Genomic DNA, 22146 nt, shown 5'->3' with positions numbered 1-22146 from the left:
AGGTGAGCGATGTGGCCCATTGGCCTCTTGTTTATTATTTTCAAATCTTACAAATACGCAACGGGAAACATAAGTGATAATGACCCCTCTCTAAACAAAGATGTTTAAATAAATGGTAGTTAAATGCATACACTTAAAGAACAAAATGTGCTTTTGAGAAAGTAATGTCTCGGTATGGCAGCTTATGGTGAAAATTGAAGTTTCTCAACTGCAAATCAAACTCCAAGGTCAAGGTCAATATTATTGGTAGTATGAGGAAGGTCTTTTCATAAGAAATACACCTTTGGAATATGAAAACCATAGCCCCATCCAGTCAAAAATTATAATCAAGGTAAAAATATTTGCGGAAAAAAAAAACAAATAGAGAGATAGGACAAAAAATATACCTTTGAATTTTAAATTACAAAGTCATTATTATATGTCTTTTATTTCGGCCTTAGATGGAAAGAAATTTGTTTTTTTAAACGTCAATAACACATCTTATTGTAATTGAAGCTTAATGCAAGAGTCGTTTTTAATTCAAGTTAATTATATAAGTAAAATTCACTCATTGCAGAAAATCCAGAAAATGAAAAATCTTCAGATTTTTATTCTTCAAGGTATTGTTCATCTTTCCTAAACACAAAATTACACAATTACAGTCTTTTAGATGATTTAATACGTTTAACCTGATATATTCTTTTATTTTGTGATATCAGTGGCTTGATGCTTATTTATCGTCTCGATTTTCAAGTTTAGATAATTTAAAGGAGAAGGCAAAAGGAGCAAATCATGAACTTTCTACTGTTTCAGGTATATAATCACAATTCATTGTAAACTCATTGTAAACTCTTTAATGCCTTTTTAGCTCACCTGAGCCGAAGGCTCAAGTGAGCTTTTCTGATCAAAATTTGTCCGTCGTCTGTCGTCGTCGTCGTTGTCGTCGTTGGCGTTGTTGTCGTTGTTTTAAACATTTAACATTTTCATCTTCTTCTTAAGAACCACTGAGCCAATTTTAACCAAACTTGCCACAAAGTATCCTTAGGTAAAGGAAATTCAAGTTTGTTCAAATGAAGGGCCACCCCCTCTTCCAAGGGGAGATAATTATGAATTAGTGAAAATTAATCAAAAAAAATTCTTCTCAAGAACCAATGGGCCAGGAAAGATGAAACTCTTGTGGAAGCATCCTCAGGTAGTGTAGATTCAAGTTTGTTCACATAATGACCCCCGGGGGTAGGGTGGGGCCACATTGGCCGATCAATATTTTACATAGGAGTATATAGGGAAAATCTTTAAAAATCTTCTTCTCAAGAACCACTGGGCCAAAAAAGATGAAACTCACGTGGAAGCATCCTCAGGTAGTTTAGATTCAAGTTTGTTCAAATCATGACCCCTTGGGGTAGGGTGGGGCCACAATGGCCGATCAAAGTTTTACATAGGAGTATATAGGGAAAATCTTTAAAAATCGTCTTCTCAAGAACCACTGGTTCAGGAAGGATGAAACTCATGTGGAAGCATCCTCAGGTGGTGTAGATTCAAATTTGTTCAAATCATGACCCCCAGGGGTAGGGTGGGGCCACAATGGCCGATCAATGTTTTACTTAGGAGTATATAGGGAAAATATTTTAAAACCTTCTTCTCAAGAACCACTGGGCCAGGAAAATTGAAACTCATGTGGGAGCATCCTCAGTTAGTGACATCCTAGTGTCAATTCAAGTTTATTGAAATCGTGACCAACGGGGGTAGGGTGGGGCCACAATGGCCGATCAAAGTTTTACATAGGAGTTTATAGGGAAAATCTTTAAAAATCTTCTTCTCAAGAACCACTGGGCCAGGAAAGATGAAACTCATGTGGAAGCATCGTCAGGTAGTGTAGATTCAAGTTTGTTGAAATCATGACCCCCGGGGTAGGGTGGGGCCATAATGACTGATCAAAGTTTTACATAGGAATAAAAATCGTCTTCTTAAGTACTTTAAAGCAATGATTAGTGATAGTACAAGAAGAAAATATTTTTAAAAAATCTTTTTATAAAGAACAGCAAAGTCATATGCTGTATTAAAATGAAGGCATTTTAAAGTAGTAATAAATTCAAGTCCCCCCTTTCAGTAAACTTTTCAGTTCTGGTCTGATTTGTGTTTTTTTCCTAGACAATTTGCTCAGGTGAGCGATATGGCCCCTGGGCCTCTTGTTTATGAATATATTTATACTCACTGTTTGTTTTTTTTCGAGTAAGCCAACAGTGATTTGAATACCATTTTCGTGTATGCTCACGCGTAGAACATGCACGTAGAAACTCGCACGTAGAAACTCGCACGTAGAAACTTAACGTCACAATGATGCAACAGTGACATTTGTAAAAATGACAATGAGATATTCAAATATTGAGTATATTTTTTGTGCTTTCAAACATATAAAGTGTAAATGTAAGGAATTATTTTAAGTTTTGTGTGTAATTATTGGTGTGTGAATCACACACAATCCATTTTGCGGCGGTTTTTTCTTTTCAAATCTTTTTTTCCACATTCAACAAATATTTTTATGTAACTCATTATTGTAAGGCTTTAAATAGTAAAATATTTAAGACTGGTTTAAAAATGAACGAAAAAATACTTTAAATTCTTTTTAAACTTTTTCTTTTCAAATCTTTTTTTCCACATTCAACAAATATTTTTATGTAACTCATTATGAATTGGCATAAAGTACATTAATAATACCATGGCCACTGTGTTGGCAATTCATAATTGATTTTTTTTGTGTGGAATTTCTGTAGTAATTCCATTACTCGTTATTCTGTATAAGTAATTAAGGGCCGTTGGTTTTGTATATCTAACCTAAAATAATAAAAGCTAAAAACGTCATGTCGGGAAACAATTCAGGGATAATGACCAAACTCTGAGGAAATATGTTAAGCAATAGTATTGTAAACGTATAGCATTAAAGAACAAGTGCTTGTGAAACACTGATGCCATAATATTGCTAACGATGGTGAAAATTTATTTTTTTCAAATGCAAGACAAATTCCACGATCATATTAAAAATTGTTAGTATTAAGAGGAAGGATGTTCAACAAGGATTACAATTTTATACAAATATAAAAGCCTTAGTACTAATTGTTCAAAAGTCGCGACTATCCAGTCAAATGTTATGGGCAATAATAAAGTATTTGCGGAAAAAAGTCAAACGATAGACAGACAGGACAAAAACTATATACCCCGAATCTTCAATTACGGGGGCATAATTTTGTGGGGGGGTTTTTTTGGATTCTGTCCGATAGAATTTTTTTTACTTTTAAAACGACGACAATATACTAGTATCTGCATGTAACTGAGACTTAGAGCAAAAGGTTTTTCATTTATGTAAATTATCTTAGTAAAATTCTTTAATTGCAGAAAATCCAGACAGTGAAAAATCTTCAGATTTTTGTTCTACAAGGTATTGTAATTCATTTCTAAGAGATTTACACGATTAAGTTCTTCGGGGATTCTAGATGATATAATACGTTTAACCGAATAACTTCTTTTATTTTGTGATATCAGTAGCCTAATGTTTATTTTTCTTCTCAATTTTCAAGTCTAGATCATTCAAAGGAGAAAACAAAAGGAGAGATACATAAACTTTCTACTGTTTCAGGTACTGCAATCACAATTCATCGTAAACACCATAATGTCCTTTTTATGAAATTGAAAACAGTTGTCTCCATTTTGCAGCTGTTTAGCTTACTCATTGTAAAGCTTCAAATGGTATCTTTTTATCACTGGTTTAAAAAAACAAAACAAAAAATACTTTAATTTTTTTAAAAAACTTTTTTATTTAAATCTTTTTATACAACCAACAAAAACTGTATGTGTAAGTAAAAGAAGCGGGCTTCATATTTTAGCGGCTTTAGCAGTACGTTAGTTTATGAGTACCGCTAAAAAAATAATTATAACAAATACAATATATCATTTATTAGGTGCTGTATAAATACAATATACAGCGTCTAAGTGTGTAGCGCTTATTCTTGAATACGTTAATAACTGAACGTCAAGTGATTGCGCTAAATTTTGAATACCACAATATATGTACACTTACAGTAGTTTGATGTAATGTAAAAGTGGAAGATATTGAATATTGATACATGTAGTAACCATTCTCACTGTGTAGCAAATCTAATTACCTGTGAAAGACATTTGTTTTTCCATATTTTAACTAAAATAATAAAAGCTAAATATCTCACTGTAAACATTTGCAATAATGGCACCTCGCGAAGGAAAAATGTTCTAACCAATGGTATTGTAAACGTATAGCCTTTAAGAACAAGATGTGCTTCTGAAACAATAATGCTTCCGTAAGGCAGCGTATGGCGATTAAAAGTGAAGTTTCTCATATGCAAGTTGAGCTTCAGGGTCAAGGTCAAAATTGTTGGTATCAAGAGGAAAATCTTTTCACAAGAAATACACCTGTGAAAAAAATAAGCCCTGGCACTAACTGTTCCAAAAGTCATGTTCAAAGAATAAGTTTTTAAAAAGTGGGTCAAACTCTAAATTTAAGGTCGAAAGGTCAGTATTTCTTTATACAAATTGAAAGGTACCAACTGCTTAAAATTTGTGACCATAGTTAATGTTAAGGTTTTTATTCAAAGTGGGTCAAACTCAAAGATCAAGATTGAGAGGTAAAATGTGGTGGTACCCAAAGAAAGCTCTTGTCACAAGGAAAACAACTGTAAATATGAAAGTCATTTCCTCATCCAGTCAAATGTTATGGACAAGGTTAAAGTATTTGCGGAAAAACAGTTAGACGGACAGGACGAAAACTATATACCCCCGAATCTTCCATTACGGGACATAATTTTGGATTCAGTTGGATTGAAATTTCTTTACTTTTAAAACAACGACATTATATATGCATGTAACTGAAACTTAAAGCAATAGACGTTTTTCATTCATGTAAATTATCTAAGTAAAACTCTCTCATTGCAGAAAATACAGACAATGAAAAATCTTCAGATTTTTGTTCTACAAGGTATTGTAATTAATATCTATGAAATTTTTGGGCAGCTTCTAGATGATATATCAAGTTTAATCCAACATCTTTTATTTTGTGATATCAGGGACCTAATCTTAATTGTCTCCTTATTTTTCAAGTCCAGATAATTCAAAAGAGAAGACAAAAGGAGAAATACATGACGCTTCTGCTGTTTCAGGTACTATTCATACAATTCATCGCAATCTCCAGAATTCCTTTTATATGAATTTGAAAACAATCAATTTTGCAGGTTTTTTGCATATTTTAAGGCTTCAAATGCTATAAATGAATGATATGGAGATAACGAACAGTATTCAATATCAAAGTCCATAAAACAATACAAAGTAGGAGCAGAGCAAACACGAACCTCCAAAACATCAGAGGTGGGATCAGGTGCCATAAAGTGATAACTGGTTTACAAAAGGGAAAAAACTGATCATTTTCGTCTAAAAAACCTTCCGTCACAAAATATAGTCCCTAGCTTAATTCTACTTGAATGGAATTGAATCGCGGTTTTTTCATTGAATATATTTCAGTTTGCATTGTAGAATTCAGATCTAATGTTAGAACTTAAAATGATGCAGAATTTTATAAATAAAAGACATGAGCAAAATCCACTCAAAATCTCAGGATCGAACGTCCTTTAGGCAATGGTATTGGAAATGCATAGCCTTAAAGAACAGGATGTGCAAGTTAATTATACTGGGTACTAAATTTTATTGTAAACACATTGTTATTTACCTTTTAGTTTAGAAGATAAGAACGACAGTATGCATTTAACATGTTAGCAAATTATCTTTCAAAAATATAAAATATAAAGAACACATATTTATTGATATTAGTACCTTTGCTTTCTGTATTACAGATGATTCCAACAGTGCCAAAGCCTCAGGAATTTCCGTTTTAATGTAATTAAGATAGTTGAATTTATTGTTGTTTAGGGCTTAGTCACACCCTAGCTGATAGCTCTGACAGACTCAATGGGGATAAAAACAGTTGCACAACCCAATTCTTTGGTAATACGTTGAAGAAGGTCGTCCCTCGCTGCTTTTCGAGAATCTTGCGATCAAAACGTATAAAACATGAAAAAATGTATGATTACAGACAAATAAGGAAACAACACTGTTAACGGCTTTCCTCGTCTTAGTAGCGTTCAATGTTTGCATGGTCGCCGTGCAGAGCACATGCCGTTTATCTGTTTCACGACCGTTAATGGCGAAGTTCAGAATAAAAATTTGTGCTCTTACAAAGAGTTTGAACGGACACCCTTAATTCGAGAGAAATAAACTTCACTGGACCTTTCGTGACATTGATTCTATTCTTATTTGAAAATTAGTCAAGGAACAGTTAAAAATTGCCATCAGCGTTATTCGGTAAGGTGTGGCCAAGCTCTTATAAAGAATTTTTAGTTATAAGTAGTTCAACAATAAAATATTATTTTCTTCTCTATGGATATTTAATGGCTCTTTTGAAAACACATTAAGTAAAATTCACATGTTTTAAAAAAAAAAATTATTATCCTTTTTAGAAATTCCATTGGTTTTGAAAAAAGAGCCTTTTCAAAGACTGAAAATGTCAATACTCAAGGTGAGTATCATATATATATCGAGAGAGAGAGAGAGAGAGAGAGAGAATGAGTTAGCTACTTCAACTGAATTCACCGCACGTAGTTTCACCAGAATGTTCAAAATCTAAATGGTTCTCAATTAATCCAATATCTAATAGGGCCTTTCATTATACAGGGTTATAATTTGAAAATAATTTTTAAAGCATAGCGTGTTGACTTTCTTAAAGTATAACGAGGCATGTTAAATAAAGCAATCAATCAGGGTGAAATTTTATCATGTTTCAACCATAATGTAAGGAATTTTGAAGAAAAAGAGAGTAACTGTAAAACTAGTTGCTGTCATAAGACAGTAAACCCCACAATATCGACGCACACTCCTTCATGGAGGGATTCAACCCTTATTGCACATCTACAAGAAACCAGCAATATCCTTCGAGAAGATAATACGACTACTGTATAAAATTTAGTTCTTGAATGTTTGTCATTTTAACCCATATTTGGTCTCCAGAGTAAAATTATAAATCCCACAAGTTATTTCACGTCTACATAGACAAGACAACCTCTATCATAGTCAAAAAGATTAATTGGTTACTTATTAAAATATTAGAGGATTTCAGACGAACGGACGGGCGCACCAGGGTTTTAACAAATACCCGAGCTTTCCTTTTTTCAGAAAGTGTGGGTAAAAATATGTTTGATAGGTTAAATGACAATTAGTTTTAATAATGACAACAAAATAATTTCGCGCATATTTTGAAGAAAGCAAGCAAATAATATCTATATAATAATGCATACTTGTATCATATATAAGTTAATAATACTCCGATTTTGATGTTTTGAAATTACGTTGTGTTTATTTTATGGTTAACCATTTAAATAAATATATGAACTTTCTTAAAATACTTCCATGATCATTTTCCTCCCTTTTTATTACTTAATGAGTGAGATCTTTGGCATGACTGGAAGAGTATAAAATACTGAGTATATTAATTTTGTTTGGTTAATTACAGATGCTAAAAGGTCTTTAGAATCCAACAACTGCCGAGAGAGGTAAAAAAAATTGCATTTTTATAATGTTCTAAGGACAAAATCTTTTAACCCTGTAAACACCATGTATCTTGAAATTATTTTTTTTTCTTTTGTAGACCAGAGAGCATATCGAGTGATGAAATAACGCAGCTGTGAAACTTGAAAAAATGTTAAAAGAAATTAGTTTAACAGAACTATGTCAGGGAATATAAATAGATGACAAGAATGTCAGGATAACCAAAAATAAGCTTAGAAATTGTAAACGCATAAATTGTAAAACTTGAGAACTTATATATTATCCAAACAATCTGTACACTTTTGACAGCATTGTAAGCATTATTTTGTTACATATATTTATACAAGACACTAATATAAAAAAAATAAACAATTATAACATAAAGTTTTATAATAATCTTCTTACAATATAGAATTATATCTGATACCTTAATCAATTATTTACAGTAACAAGGTCAAGCCGACAGTAACGTATACTTATAAAAACAAACTCTTTCATATTACGTTTGAGAAATTGTCCAAACATAATTAAGTATTGAAAAGTTTAATTAATTTGAATTGTTTCGAAAAGATTTTGCTATCATTTAATTTCTATAAAATATTTGATTCTGATTGGATAAAAAAAATTTTGATAACTGCATCAATAAAATCTAGTGATCGCTTGCACTAAGCAGCCGGAACTACTTTGGCTGTCTTTACATGTATATTTCCCGCTTCCATATTACTTTTTGAAGGAATAATTAAACAGTTTTACATTAATAGAAATTTTCCGGAATTCGAAACCTGTCCGTTACGTTCCTGACTTAATTTTCTACTTTCGTTTCTTTTTGACTTATCCCCCTTTGCTAAACAAACCAAATTGTCTGCATGACAACAATGCAGTTATGGGAAAGAATGAAAGAAATCGGCATGATTTTTTTTAATAATTAAAATTTATAAGAAATTAAATGTACATTATTAAATTATTAAATGAAAATTATATACCAGAAACTTTTAATCTACTTACTGACAAGTATAAATACAAAAAACAGCTTGATGGGCAGTTAAAACATTTGGACTTAGTGTCAGCAATTAAAGAAATGATGACATTTTAAATGTTAAATAGACATTTTAAAGAAAATTAAGATTTAAAAAAACTTTTCTGGTTTCTAGGGCATGAAATGCGTCATTATTTTTTTAGAAAAAAAATTAACAGATTTCGGTGTTCAGTATGGTGATCTAGATTTTTTCTGTATAAAAAACTTTTTGAAAATTTTTTAAATAATATTTTGAAAAAATAATCATGTTTTGCTCAAAACTATAAGACTCGAATCTATAAGATATAATAGAATATTTATATATCAATCTTGTTTGTAGAAATATGTACTAGTACTTACATCTTAGGATGACTCTCAAAGGTAATTTATCTTACACTTTTTATTTTCTTTCCTAGCATTTTTCATTCATTCATATTGTTAAAATTGTTAATAAATAATTAGCTCTTCATTTTTAGACAAACAAGAATATAATAATTGAAGAAACAACACAGTTGTCAAACCTAGCTTATCAAGCCTGTCTTGGAAAACTTTGTAAACCAGATTCATTTTATTCAAGGAAAATTAAAGCAAAAAGATTTTGATATCGTCCATTTCAATACATCATATCGGCGATAAATAAAAATGTAATTAAAAATATAAACTCAGTTGATTATATATATTTGTTACCTTGACTTTTTGTACAGAGAGGGTATTTATAGGCAGTTTGCTTGTTGCCCAATTTATTCAGTATTCTGAATATATATCGTTTTAATCACTTTGTATTTGCGGTGTTTCTCGTAACATATTTGAAATTCTACCACGATTATTGCAGACTTCAAAGAAATGCCGCGGACATTATTCTCCAATAAATCACGAATTTCATCAAAAAATTATCAGATCAGAAACACGTATCAAACCTGTACAGTTGAAATAAATATTTTACTCTAAAATGAAATACTTGTTTAGACCACATCGATGTGTCGTCTTTTGCAGTCTGAACACTGTAAATTACATCAAGTTGCTAATAAATGTCGGTATTTATAGCCAAGCGGGCCTATTCCACGGACCTCCCTACACATTTAAACACCAATAAAGCAGTTAAACAGAAAGTGAGAAACATGATTTTGTTATTGTATATTCATTAGAATTAATCAATGCATGTAACGAACAAATTTGAAATTTAAAAAGGCTATTTTTATGCAAAGAAAGCTCAAATTGTCTGCATTCCATACACATGTAAGCAAACAAATTTTCCCTCTGGTGTTAAAAGGAACAGCGTAATCGAGACATGGTGATCTAGTTCGTTTCTGTAAAGAGGAAACGATCAGACGTATTTTAGCGATCTTCATGATCTTTGTAGAATAGAAATAAAGTCCTTGTTGTCGTGAATGTTACAGGATAACCTCCTCAGTCTCGAAATGTTGTCTGAAATATAAAAGCATCGGCTAACGCCTCGGCTTTTATCTTTCAAACACATTCCTCGACCTCGGAGGTTATTCTGCAACATTCACGAAAACGCGGACTTTATTTCTTAAGCAGCAAGGGGGCGCCGAGCGACTGTGACTCAAATTTATGAAAAAGAAACGCAGGGTAGCATAATGTTCAAAAAAATTTTGACCACATGACCGAAAATTACGAAAATTGGTCAGAAGATAAATTTTGTTACTATGCACCAAAATCAGTATTCAGAATTACTCAACCGTAAAATTTATGACGTCATGTAGGGAAAACGTTAAAAGCCCAAAACACGTGCAATTTGATAACGACGAGATTGTCAACAAATCTTGTTGCATTATTTGATGCAAATGAGGTATGCACATTGTTTTTCAATATTAAGAGACATTATGAATTGCTTGCGATCTTGGCACGGTTTACGCAAGTTCAATGGGGTCTTGTTTTCGAATTGCCTAATTAATGAAAAAGGCAACATCTGTTTACTTAGCACTTTCTTGTAAATTTCCCCCCATAAAACTTGTTACCCGTTGTCAGAGAGGGTCTGGAATGATTTTCAATCAACCGTGACGATGACGTTAACGCAAAATAGAGCCATGTTACGAGCGGGTTATTCGTCCTCCCATCTCTTAAATCGCCACCTTACTACCACAAAAACAGCCATTTATACAGTAGACGATTATAATCATTACATTCATACGAAATTTGAAAGAAAACAACTCCGCAATTTTGGTTTTTTGAGCCAGTCAACTTACTGTTGTATTCCTCTCACCGGCGCATGCGCGCGCCGTTTGACTTATTTTTTTGCGTGGTTACCCATGCTAAATATAGTCAGGATTTGAAAGATAAACACTCTGAGGAAAGTCCATGCAAAGGAGAAATAAGACTCTGACAGATGCACGGGCGAGATATTGAAGATAATGAGAGTTTTCGATTTTCACTTTTGGGGGGTATCGTCATTTGAGCTTCAATAACTCATGAATTATCAGACAAAATCAAATTGGAATTTGGTTATATCTTTTTTAAAGATGATTTTAAAAGTTAGATAGGAAAACTAAAACATATTTTAAGAAAAACAAATTTAATTCACCTCAAAAGTTTACCCTGCGTTTCTTTTTCCTTTCAGTATATAACAAGCAATCTGAGAATCCTGTTCCCATACCGGAAGGTGCAATCTGGTTCTCATTAAACAGGTCGGAGAGAATACTCGAAATCGGGTATTATCCGTGAAATCGCGTATAATACTCGATATTAGGGTATCGTTGAATCCGCGAAATCGGGTATAGGAGGTGTAATCACCTAATAAAACTTAAACAATGGGATGGCGCATGTTGCCGAGTTAACTTTCATCTAGATACACATGTTTTCTAAAGGTATCACTAGCCAAGTAAGAATTTGGGCGTCAAGATTAATGCGCTCGGGACAACAAATACCCGTGGAGCTCAGTACATTTCATGATCTGCACACAAAAAGGCGTTCGATTTGCTTTATATTTTTCCTTATGTTGAAAGTATATGCATCTTCCTAACGTTCATTCCCAACACAACAGAATTGTAAAATATCAGAATTCGGGAATTTATAATAATTCCACATCAATACGACAAACATGAACAATTTGTAAATAAATCAAATTATACGGAAACACATTTCACACACCAGATATGATGCCATGTATAAACAAGGGATTGTCTTTCGTATCTAATTATGCGTCATTAATTACTTTCACATTCATCTTGTGCATAAAATCAAATTTATTTATGAATGTATAAATAATGTAATGATAAAAATGTCTAAAATTTCGGCCAAAAGAACCCTCTTTCTCTTTTTCTGAAAAGCTTTTCTTTTTTATTTATCATTCAAACATATTTGCAGAATATGTCTTCAACATTTTAGCAGAGACAGTGATAGTTTCAGGAATACAGCTTATGAGAGAACATAACTGTTGATCGTTTAATTTCGCTAAGTCATCAATGTTTTACCATTTCTTGGCGACTTCAAAGGGGGGGGGGGGTTAAAGGCTTCTTTGTCACCTCTGACAAAACAACCTCGACTGTGTTCTACATGGGTCCAAGAGACCTCTCTTTGAATGTCACGGTCGGTTAAACTCGGTCATATATTTTTAATCGTAGGGAAGATTTATTCATCAAATAAAAATCTCATATTTTGTAGGTATACAAAAAGCAACCGTTATTTTCTAACACAATATGAGACTACAAATAACTAGAATTCAGGTTTATTTTTTAAACACATTTTTTCATTATAGATGAGTATTAGGAAAAGTTATTGCCATGAGTAATACATATTATAGATAAAATAACTAAAAGAAAACTGTGACATATTGTCTAGAACCAATCAGATAGTGCGTTGTATTAGCATATTATAATGAGGTATAAGATAGCGATATGAAAAAAATATAGAAAGTTAAGAGGTAAAATTTACCCTGTCTATCAAATAGTATAATAAAGAAAGGAAGTGGCTACGATTTTTATGAAATTTTAATGTCCGATGAGGAATTATATTCCCAAAAAGTAAGACAAGAGTTTCCAAGGCAATTGAACACTCCATTATTTCAGTTTGTTCATAAACATGTTCATAAACGTAAAAACTATAAGAAATGTGAAAACTTGACTATGTAATTCATATTTCAATATGACTGTACCTCGATCTATATTGAGAAATTCAATGTATTATAAGCTCATGAAAATCTACACATTTGACTTTTATTTATACAAAAAAAAAGAAAATCCTGTTCATATGACTTCTCGCTCTCAATTTTCTCACAAATGCATAAAATAAAGGTAAAACAGCATATCTTGTATCGATTAAAATACAACCAAAAAATTTACGGTGTCTTTGAATAAAAATTTCATGCTAAATTGAGATAAAAAAAGATACTCGCCTTCAATTAGCTATTTTCAAACTGTTTTCTCGTGGGTATTTATTTAATCTTATTTTATTTTCTTCTTTATGATAACGTTGGTATTCTATTATGGCAGAGATATACACATTATGACTCGCTTATACTGTACTCTCTAACTGTTAGGAATAATTTATATTTCACGTGAAAGGGACGCCATACATTTTTCAGTAAAAATACATAACACGGCGTTAGTCGTTTAATTTCTTTAAAATTTCACGTTTTGTGAATAGTGCACAAATTAGAAAATTAAGTATATGGAATACTTTAATGGGAAATAAAGACAAACGAAGTGTAGTTATTTGTTTTTAGAAATTATATTGAAAAATAATAACGCCATTGTGTTCTCTTTGTTACCCCAGCAGTGTTTGTCGTGTGATTTTAAACTTATTTGACAACCGTATGAATTAGGTTTAATAAAAATAAATCCACAAGATACTGATGTACAAGTAACAGTTACTGGCATAATGCGCCGTTGCTTTATTCTTTAGTTTTATAGAAAGTTGCACGGAATACCCGATTTCGCGGATTCAACGATACCCTAATATCGAGTATTATACGCGATTTCACGGATAATACCCGATTTCGAGTATTCTCTCCGACCTGTTAAAAATTAATATCGTTAAATACGTCGAAATTCACTGAAGCGGAAGGAAATGCAAAATATATTTTGTCAAATGCACTGAATCGAATAAATACTCCAATGAATTTTCTTTTCAATTTGTTATTTTTATAAGACATTTTTCTATTTAACCTGTGATTTTTTAATGACTGAAAACTTGAACCTTGATGTAAATACATGAAAGTTATTGACAAGAGTCAGCTGAGTGTGCCGCGTCAAACTGTTCCTTATCTTCATGTAGTGTTGAAACGTGTCTCAAGAAGGATTCAAAGTTATGTGGTTGCACAACGTTATATGCCTTTACTCTAATATGTATATCATAAATGTCTATATTAAAATTAAGATTACGGTGCTCAAACACTATATATTTTTCTTTTAATAGCTATGGTTTTTATTTTTTTAATTTCCTTGGTGAGAAAGTTTATAAGGTTTTGTATATTTTAAACCTTTTTATCCCTAATTCAAGGTGAAAAAAGTTGATTTAAAAATGCTAGAATGAAAAAGACCAGCTTTTATTAAAAACTAAAGGTTTTAAATGAAACACATCTACAAATAATTATAGATATGCATATGCATTAGAAGTCCTACGAACTATAGTGATTATTGATTAAGTCATATCCTTGAACCCTTCCGATAGTAGAGAGATAGTGAAGATATTTCAGTGCTAAATTAATCCAACGTGTATCATGAGCAGCGCAATGAATGCAGTCCTTTTTCTGTTGTCCATTTTTGTTTCTTCAGAAGCAGCTTTTACTTGGAGGGATTGTGTTCGTAAGTAAAATGATCTATTAATCCTGCAGGTCGGAGATCTGCGTAAATTTTAAAAATAATTTTATGCTTCAAAAATTTATTTAATATGCTTATTGATTTTTCATGTTATTGCAGAAGTAGAAAACTCTCTCTTTTTTAATTTCAGCGTCTCATAAAGTTATTGAAAAATAATAACATAAAAAATACATTATACTTTAATTTCGTAAAGATTCTTATTTGAAACTTTTCAGAAAAGTTTCCTAAAATGAATATAAATATTCTGAGAGATAAGATAAGATAAGATAAGATAAGATTTGCTAATTTGGTACTAACAATTGTTTCGTAAATGATTCGCAACTTATTCGATGCAAAGCTATAACCTTCATGTAGCTCCTAACACGAAAAGGTCAAGACAACAAACAATGATCAATCTAAAAAAATCTTCAAATATGCAAAGCGAACAAAGCCATATTGAATTAAAAATTTCCATATGTAAAATAAGTTAAAAAACGGTGAAATATCGGAAAAAGGAACAATTCCCAAGTTCAAAAGTCCATTCAAACAATGAGAGGGGAGAGAGCACGGACTTTAAAACATCAAAGATAAGATAAGGTACTAAGAGAAATGAGACCCCCTTTCATCAGTCAGCCTTTGAATTAATTATTGATTGTATTTGCTTACATTGTATCGACTACAAAAGTTGTGAATTTTTAAAAGAGACTTGAAATTTTTGTATCATCAACTTGTTGGTCAGTCACTTCGAGAAATCGGTGCAAAGTTAGGATGGAAGAGAGTATGGTTTTTCCTCGGTTAAACTAGAAATTGCTATGATTTCCTGTAGTTTTATTCAAAAATAAAAGCTTAAGTAAGTATTTTTTGGAAAATCCTTCCAGAACACCGGTAAGCTTTATCCAGCCCGAGGTAATGCATACAATTTTTTTCCGATATTTTTCATTTTAAGCTTCCACTACTGCCCATCCGTATGTGACGTTTACATCTGTGTCCGTGTCGCCGTCTCCTGTGGTGATTCCTGGAAACATCACAATCGGTGTAAAAGGATCAGTTCATCATAACTTTGGCAAAGATGTTAGAATGGTAGTTCACATGGACAAATATCTCTTAGGGGTATGGACAAAGGTTCCCTGTAACAGTAACGTAGGATCTTGGTATGATATCACAAACATCTATATTTTATTAATTTCTGATATCCAGATATTCAGTAATATGAAATGGCAACTTTTTATCCAAAAAAAAAAAAACTTTTTAAGAAGACGAAAACAGTATTTCTTACCTTTCTGTTCCAAATCAAAACTATTTTTAATTGTATATACATGTAGTTTGAAAAGGAATCAATTAAAAAAATCTTTAAGCTTTAAGAGTAATTTCAATTTTTTATCCTTTAACACATCAAATTTGTACTATCCGTTGCATTTATATGGAGTAGACACCCTAAAAGGAAAGAAAATTTGAAGCAAAGTCATCTTAATACTATATTCAACAAAATATTCCACACAACAGACATTTATGCATACATATACAATGTAGATATTTTCTCTATTCTAAACAGCAACTACGATAACCCATGTGAGTTTTTATCTGCTTTTGCGACATCAGGAACTTGTCCACCTCAACTTGAGGCACATGGTCTCCCGTGTACGTGTCCATTTAATCCAACCGACATCAATCTACCCCCATCTGTGTTCCAGAAGTGAAAACAATTAATGCAGCCTGGTCGTGGATAGCGACGGTTTGTATAAGTACATCTCTCAATTATTTGCAGAATTATGAACCCTTCAAATTTCTAAAGTAAATGTAATTGAATGCAAATATTGTGTCAATTTTTAGGGGAATTCCGAGTTCAAGCTGAGATGATTCATGGTCATGATATCGTTGGCTGCTTCCATGTCGAAATGGATATCAAATGGACTGGAGGTCATGGATTTATCTTTGGATAAAAAAACATAAAAAGTGAACTATGTGATAACGAAGCATGGAAGCTTAATTTATGATTAAAGCTTATACACTCTCAGACTACATCATTTAAATTAATTTTTCTCATATAATATCATAAAATCTGTCAAAGGTTTTTAAACTGAATGTAGATATCATGTTCATTTGTTAAATTACTTAAAACAAGCCAAATGATACGAAGATTTTTTCTTTCAAACTCTATTTTTCTATTTTGTAAAACAAAAAATTACGGAAATTTTAAATGAACAAATACAAATTCTTGATTTAATTAATCAAATATGTTAAAAGTCAAACGAATGTCGAATATTCGTTTGTCAAACACACAAAAAGAGCGAAAGTCCTTTTTTAAGCTCATTAAAGCATACACTAGCTGAAATTGAAGTTATTAAAAAAAATCAATGTGAACTCACATTGATTTTTTTTTTTAGATAATTTCAATTTCAAGATCGTGTCTTTCAATTTCAAGAAAACCGGATAAACTACGTTAAAACCTTTTTAAGTGCATATTTAGTTCTACTATAGGTAACATTCTTTGCAAATTCAAGTTATATAATTCAAATAAAGTAATTTTAAATATCTATATAAAGAGAAATGCGAACATATTTTAAAACCTTTTATATATAAAGGAAATTCTGAGTCACAATGTAACGAAATCAAGGTACCCGGTAGTTTGATAATCTTTATTAAAACAGCACAGAACCTACGGGTATGAGAAAGTAGAATGAAATGTTTGAAATGAACGACAAAAAAAAAAATAGATAAAAAAAACGGATTTTTTAATTGTATTTTAAAGTTACAAATAATTGTAAACTGCAATTCTTTCAGAATGGAAGTATAACTAAAAATTCAAAATCACAGACAAGAGAATTGTATATATTTATTGTTTAATTAATGTTTTTCATTGAACATTTGCTTCGGAATGTGGTACTATGCCCATTAAGACATCATTTTGAATACTTTGAAAAATAAATAAATATATAAATATAAATAACAAAAATGAGTAATTTTTCCTTCATGATTAAAACTTCAGAAAAATACAAAAGAAGCCAGTGTTTATGGCTTAAATATTATATCTACACAATGAAGTGCGCAGGGAAGATGTTTAATGTTAGTGTTGCGATATCGCTAAAATGCTTTTGCCTATGTTTGGGTTGGAAATATTTTTGATACTTGCTGGATGTGTTGAAATAAAATTTAAAATTAATAAAATGTGAATCCCCCAAAATATATGAATATATAACAAGTACTGTTTTAAGGTTTTTAAAGAGGTAGAGCCACTTTGGGTCTTATTTAGCCCTGAGAATTTCTGAAAATTCAAAACCGCTCAGTTTAGGTTGCAAATGCAGTATTTATCACTTGGACTGTTGGTGACCATGTATCTATTAATTGTGACGTAATTTCACATCTAGTCAATGCATTATGACGTCATAAAATGCGTCATTTTCCTCATATCCTGTAAATTCCTTTGAAAATGACCTAAAGTTGAAGCGTTTTTTCAATATTTCATATAGAGCACAACCTCTGATCCAAAATATGCCAATACATAATGAAAGGTCTATTTCTGAAGATCAAAAAACATGTTTTATTTTTTGGATCGTGGGCTGTGCTCATATTTCAATTCTTTGTTGGAGGTTGTCAAATACGCATATTTTCTGCAAATTTCAAGAACATTGCAATTTCTCAAAGGCTGTTTACAAATATTTGGATTCTCAAAACAAAATTTCATTATAGAACATGAAAGCACCAAGTGTCTACTTTATTTTGATATATATGAAAATGGGAAGAGGTTGATAGTTAATTAATTGATATAAGTACAGGGCCATTTTATGCATAAGATGGCTCTTGCTCTTTGCTGTTTCTTAAATAATTCACCTCGTTTTAGAAGTTGTTCATACACAGAACATAATCTTGGTTTTCGAACCAAATGAGAGATATAAACTTCGTTTGCAGGTGATGAAGGTATTGCTGCATAAGTAAGGGAAGTAACAGCTAGCAATGAAATCAAAAAGCTCGGACCTTATTTTATTGTTGGGAATGATTGTATTTAAAGTTGAAAAGTCGTAAGTGTTTAAGCTGTTGATTGAAGTAAAATTTTGTGATATCAAATTTTCCAAAAGTTCCTTGGAATTTCTAACTATCTACACCTATCAACTTCTCGAAAATATTGTTGCACAGTATTCCTTAAGTTTTTCTTCACTACAGTCAATATTTTGTGAGGAGTAAGGAAAAAGGCTTGGTTCCAGTATTCCTCTTGTTGTCTACGAAATGGATTTCATAAAGTTGGACTATAAGTTGGACTATAAGCTATAGGTTAATGATACATTTTTCCAAATTTCTAACCATAAATGAAAAAAAAACAGCTAATATGTTTGTGATATAATTAAAGTCTAAAGTTTACAATGATATGCATCAGGGTGCATTTTAAGCATAAATTATGCATAGAAATATAAATTGAAATGAGAGGTTATTTGATTTGTTTACACTTTTAGGCCAAGCGAGAGCTATTCTGAGGTCATGACGTCAGACATTTTTTAATAACCAGGGATTTGTACATTGAACACCCCTGTTTTTGGGATGTGAATATTTATCTTACACATTGTTCTGTCATGTGGTAAAAAATATTTTGGAAATTAAGCTTTTTAAAAAAAAATTTAAAGAAAATAAAACACATCTTTACTTTATAAGTCTATATGTAAGCTAATTGTGGTCCGGGTCCTTAATTGATGCTGATTGACAAGGATGAAAGTACACATAAAATGATGACGTAGAAAAACTTGCGCGCCATCTAGCGTTATTTCAGGTAATGTCTGTTTTTTGCATGCCATCTAGCGTCAATTTGCAATTCAGTGAATGGTTGTTAATTTTGCATCGGAGTCTGTTGATTTTGCAAACGACTCAGTATGTTTTTAAAATTAGTTCTTAGTTTCAACGTCTTTTATATACCCTTTCCGCCACCCATAAGAGGAGAACACAGCATTTTAACATGTGAACGTTAATAGTCCTTTTACGGTTTATACGAGGGTTGATCCAAAATAATGTCACAGTGTCTATATCTTTTTTATTTGGCGTCATATTATCAAATATAATATACCAAATAGATGCACATATATAAACCTAATTAACATTGAAATTTTCTTTCAATAATGTTTAATTGAATTTATTTTCTAGATGTTTAAAACGTAGAACATAAGGGGTGTCGCCGCGTTACAACTAAACGACACGTTTTAAAGTGCATTTTTCTTAGAATGAAAAGGCAATCACATTAAAAAGCTTCTTTAAAAGCGTCTTATCTAATCGCTCAATATTTTAAAAGACAGAATTCACGTCATTTTCTAGTCTTTAGTTGAAAATTAAATGACGGCATTGGTATTTGTAATCATACACGTTGTTGTACTCAGTTGCATTTGTGCTTCAAAATAGGGAAATCACCAATAGAAACAGTTACTTTGATTCATCAGACTCTGAGACGAAAGAATGTAAATAAGAGACTTCTTTATAAAACTAAATTAGAGCTTTATAAATTGTGTAAAATGAGAAAATAAATAATAATGATAAGTACAGAATGATAATTACAGAAAACATAATATTTATAATATAAAATTGTTATGTCAGTTGAACTATTGCTAGAGGTAAGTTTTGTTACTTTTAAATAAGTGATTTGAGGTCATCATTAAGGTCTTCCGTCTTCACGGAAGACCTTATAGTGATTGTATTGTTTCTTATTATTAAGGTCTTCCGACTTCCTTCGGAAGACCTTATTGTTTTCCTTCTGTTTTTTATTATTATTAAGGTCTTTCGACTTCCATCGGAAGACCTTACTGTTATTCGTCTGTTTTTTATTATTATTCTTCTTTTTTCATAGTTAGGGTTATATCTCAGCTGTGCGTGGACGAATTTAAAAGATTTTTACAGTGATGATGCATCATGAGAATATCTCTAGACGTGTTTTTCGTTTTTTCAAAATTCACTGTCTTTCGCGATTTTTGGGGATTTTTGTATTTTTTAAAAGGCATTTTGTCCAGCAGTTTTCTCGAGAACGGCTCAAGATATGAAAGTGAAACTCACTGAGATGATAGAACATCGAACTCCGTTATGGGCAACGACCTTTATTTTTCGTCGTCGGTACTTCCGGTCGCAAACGGAAGTGAATTCAAAAAGTCCTATTTCTCAACTTTTTTGTTTTTCAATATTTTTCTTTAGGATTTACAGGGTTTATAGAGTGTCTTATGAGAATTCTAAATATATGTTAAATATCTGGATGCGTGCATGCATTGAAAAGATATGACCGAACCAAACTTTGTCCCACTGTCGGGGGTTCGAATCCCGCTGTGAGGCGTTTCATTTTTTTTTCTTTGCTTATTTCTTTTTTCAGTTGCAAATGACTTTTATCTCTTTTGTAACACGTATGAACTATTTTGCCGATTTTTAAAGGCTATTTTTGAGATATTTTGAGGAATACATGTAATTATCTAGATGCATATTGAGAGACTGCTGTGAATAAATGTAAACAATAAAATACATTCTGAAATCTATTTCAAGGGATGTCGCAGCATAGAACCGAAAAGTCGGTCGGAAGACCACTTGTTGCTTTCAGCGACAGAACGCATCTAGTTAATTTGTTCTCCGGTACTTTTTTGTCCGTGTCCAACGGAAACTGACCTAAAACCTAGGGTTGTTGTTGTAGGTGTGCGGAACGAAGGTCATTTTGCTTGCACGTGCGTTTCAACACGTGAAATGACTTATATACTTAGGAAATGATTTGAAACTGTCAAATTGGCGCGAACTCACGCGCATGCACCTGCGCTTCGCTCTAATTGGCTGAAACAAAAATCTCAGTATCTTCTCTGTTTTTTGACGAAATGCATTGAAATTTAAAACATAGTCATGAATTAGGATATCCTACAATGTAATATAGAAAAAAATTCATGAAATCACGTGCATGCACGTGTGCTGCAATCTGATTGGCTGACACTTTAAATGACTATATCGCCTTTGTTTTTTGACGAAATGCTTTGAAATTTAAAACATAATCATACATTAGGATATCTTACAATGCGATTAGAAAAAAAATCATGAAATCACGCGCATGTTTCAATCTTTTATTATTATTATAGATATATATTATTTTTTTGCACGCACGTGCGTGCATTTGGAACGAATGAAATAGAAATACACTTGAATGAGTGATTTTTAATACTTTTGGACTGAATGCTTTCCTCCTATAGTATATTACAGGGAATATGGCACTAAAAGGGATTTGGGGAGCGTTTGGGGAACATCTGAACGGTTCCCGTTACAATGCACTAGTTAAGGTCTTCCGTTTCAGACGGGAGACCTTATAGAGATTCTACTGTTTTTTCTTTTTATTATTATTATTCTTTTATTTTTTTGCCTTTTTGTTTTGACAATTTCTCAGAGATGACTGAACGGATTCAAATGAAATTTTCAGGGATGATAGAGAGTTAAAATATCTTTCAAATGCAGTTTTCAGTTTTTCAAAATTCACTTCCGGTCGTCAGATATGTCCGATTTCCGCTTTTTTCAAAAAAGTTTTGTCCGAGTCATATCTCAGAAACGGTAAAAGATGAAGACACCAAACTTATATGAGTAATAGATCTTGATAAGTAGGCAAAACCAATTGGGTTAACATTGTCCGCCGTCACTTCCGGTCGTCACAGGAAGTGATCAAAGAAATCGGAAATTTCAACTTTTTCTTTTTTGAAACTTTTTTGCAGTACATTATAGCATCTTGTTTGTAGTTTTGAAATATATCAGTCCCCACCGGAAACAAAAACGACAACTTCCGGTTATAATAGAAAAACT

General features: G+C 31.8%; 1 protein-coding gene and 1 long non-coding RNA gene across 2 annotated transcripts; both read left to right on the top strand.

Annotated features, from left to right (window-relative positions):
- Positions 1–549: 549 nt before the first annotated feature.
- LOC134251237 (uncharacterized) lies at positions 550–7933 on the top strand. The gene is made up of 10 exons (XR_009988692.1): positions 550–599; positions 734–792; positions 3370–3412; positions 3552–3610; positions 4939–4981; positions 5104–5162; positions 5850–5892; positions 6513–6571; positions 7562–7601; positions 7697–7933. It is a non-coding gene; the product is annotated as an uncharacterized LOC134251237 (long non-coding RNA).
- Positions 7934–14235: 6302 nt separating this feature from the next.
- On the top strand, positions 14236–16064 carry LOC134251236 (ganglioside GM2 activator-like). The gene is made up of 3 exons (XM_062733622.1): positions 14236–14373; positions 15314–15518; positions 15920–16064. The coding sequence occupies exons 1-3, from the start codon at positions 14289–14291 to the stop codon at positions 16062–16064; spliced, it is 435 nt and encodes a 144-aa protein (XP_062589606.1). The 5' UTR covers positions 14236–14288.
- The last annotated feature ends 6082 nt before the right edge of the window (positions 16065–22146 follow it).

This window comes from Saccostrea cucullata, unplaced genomic scaffold, assembly GCF_032062105.1.
Source record: "Saccostrea cucullata isolate Sc308-1 unplaced genomic scaffold, CSIRO_AGI_Scuc_v1 ctg1842, whole genome shotgun sequence".
Lineage (NCBI taxonomy): Eukaryota > Metazoa > Mollusca > Bivalvia > Ostreida > Ostreidae > Saccostrea > Saccostrea cuccullata.
The sequence above is the reverse complement of the archived record's forward strand: the minus strand, read 5'-3'. Positions and strand labels throughout refer to the sequence as shown.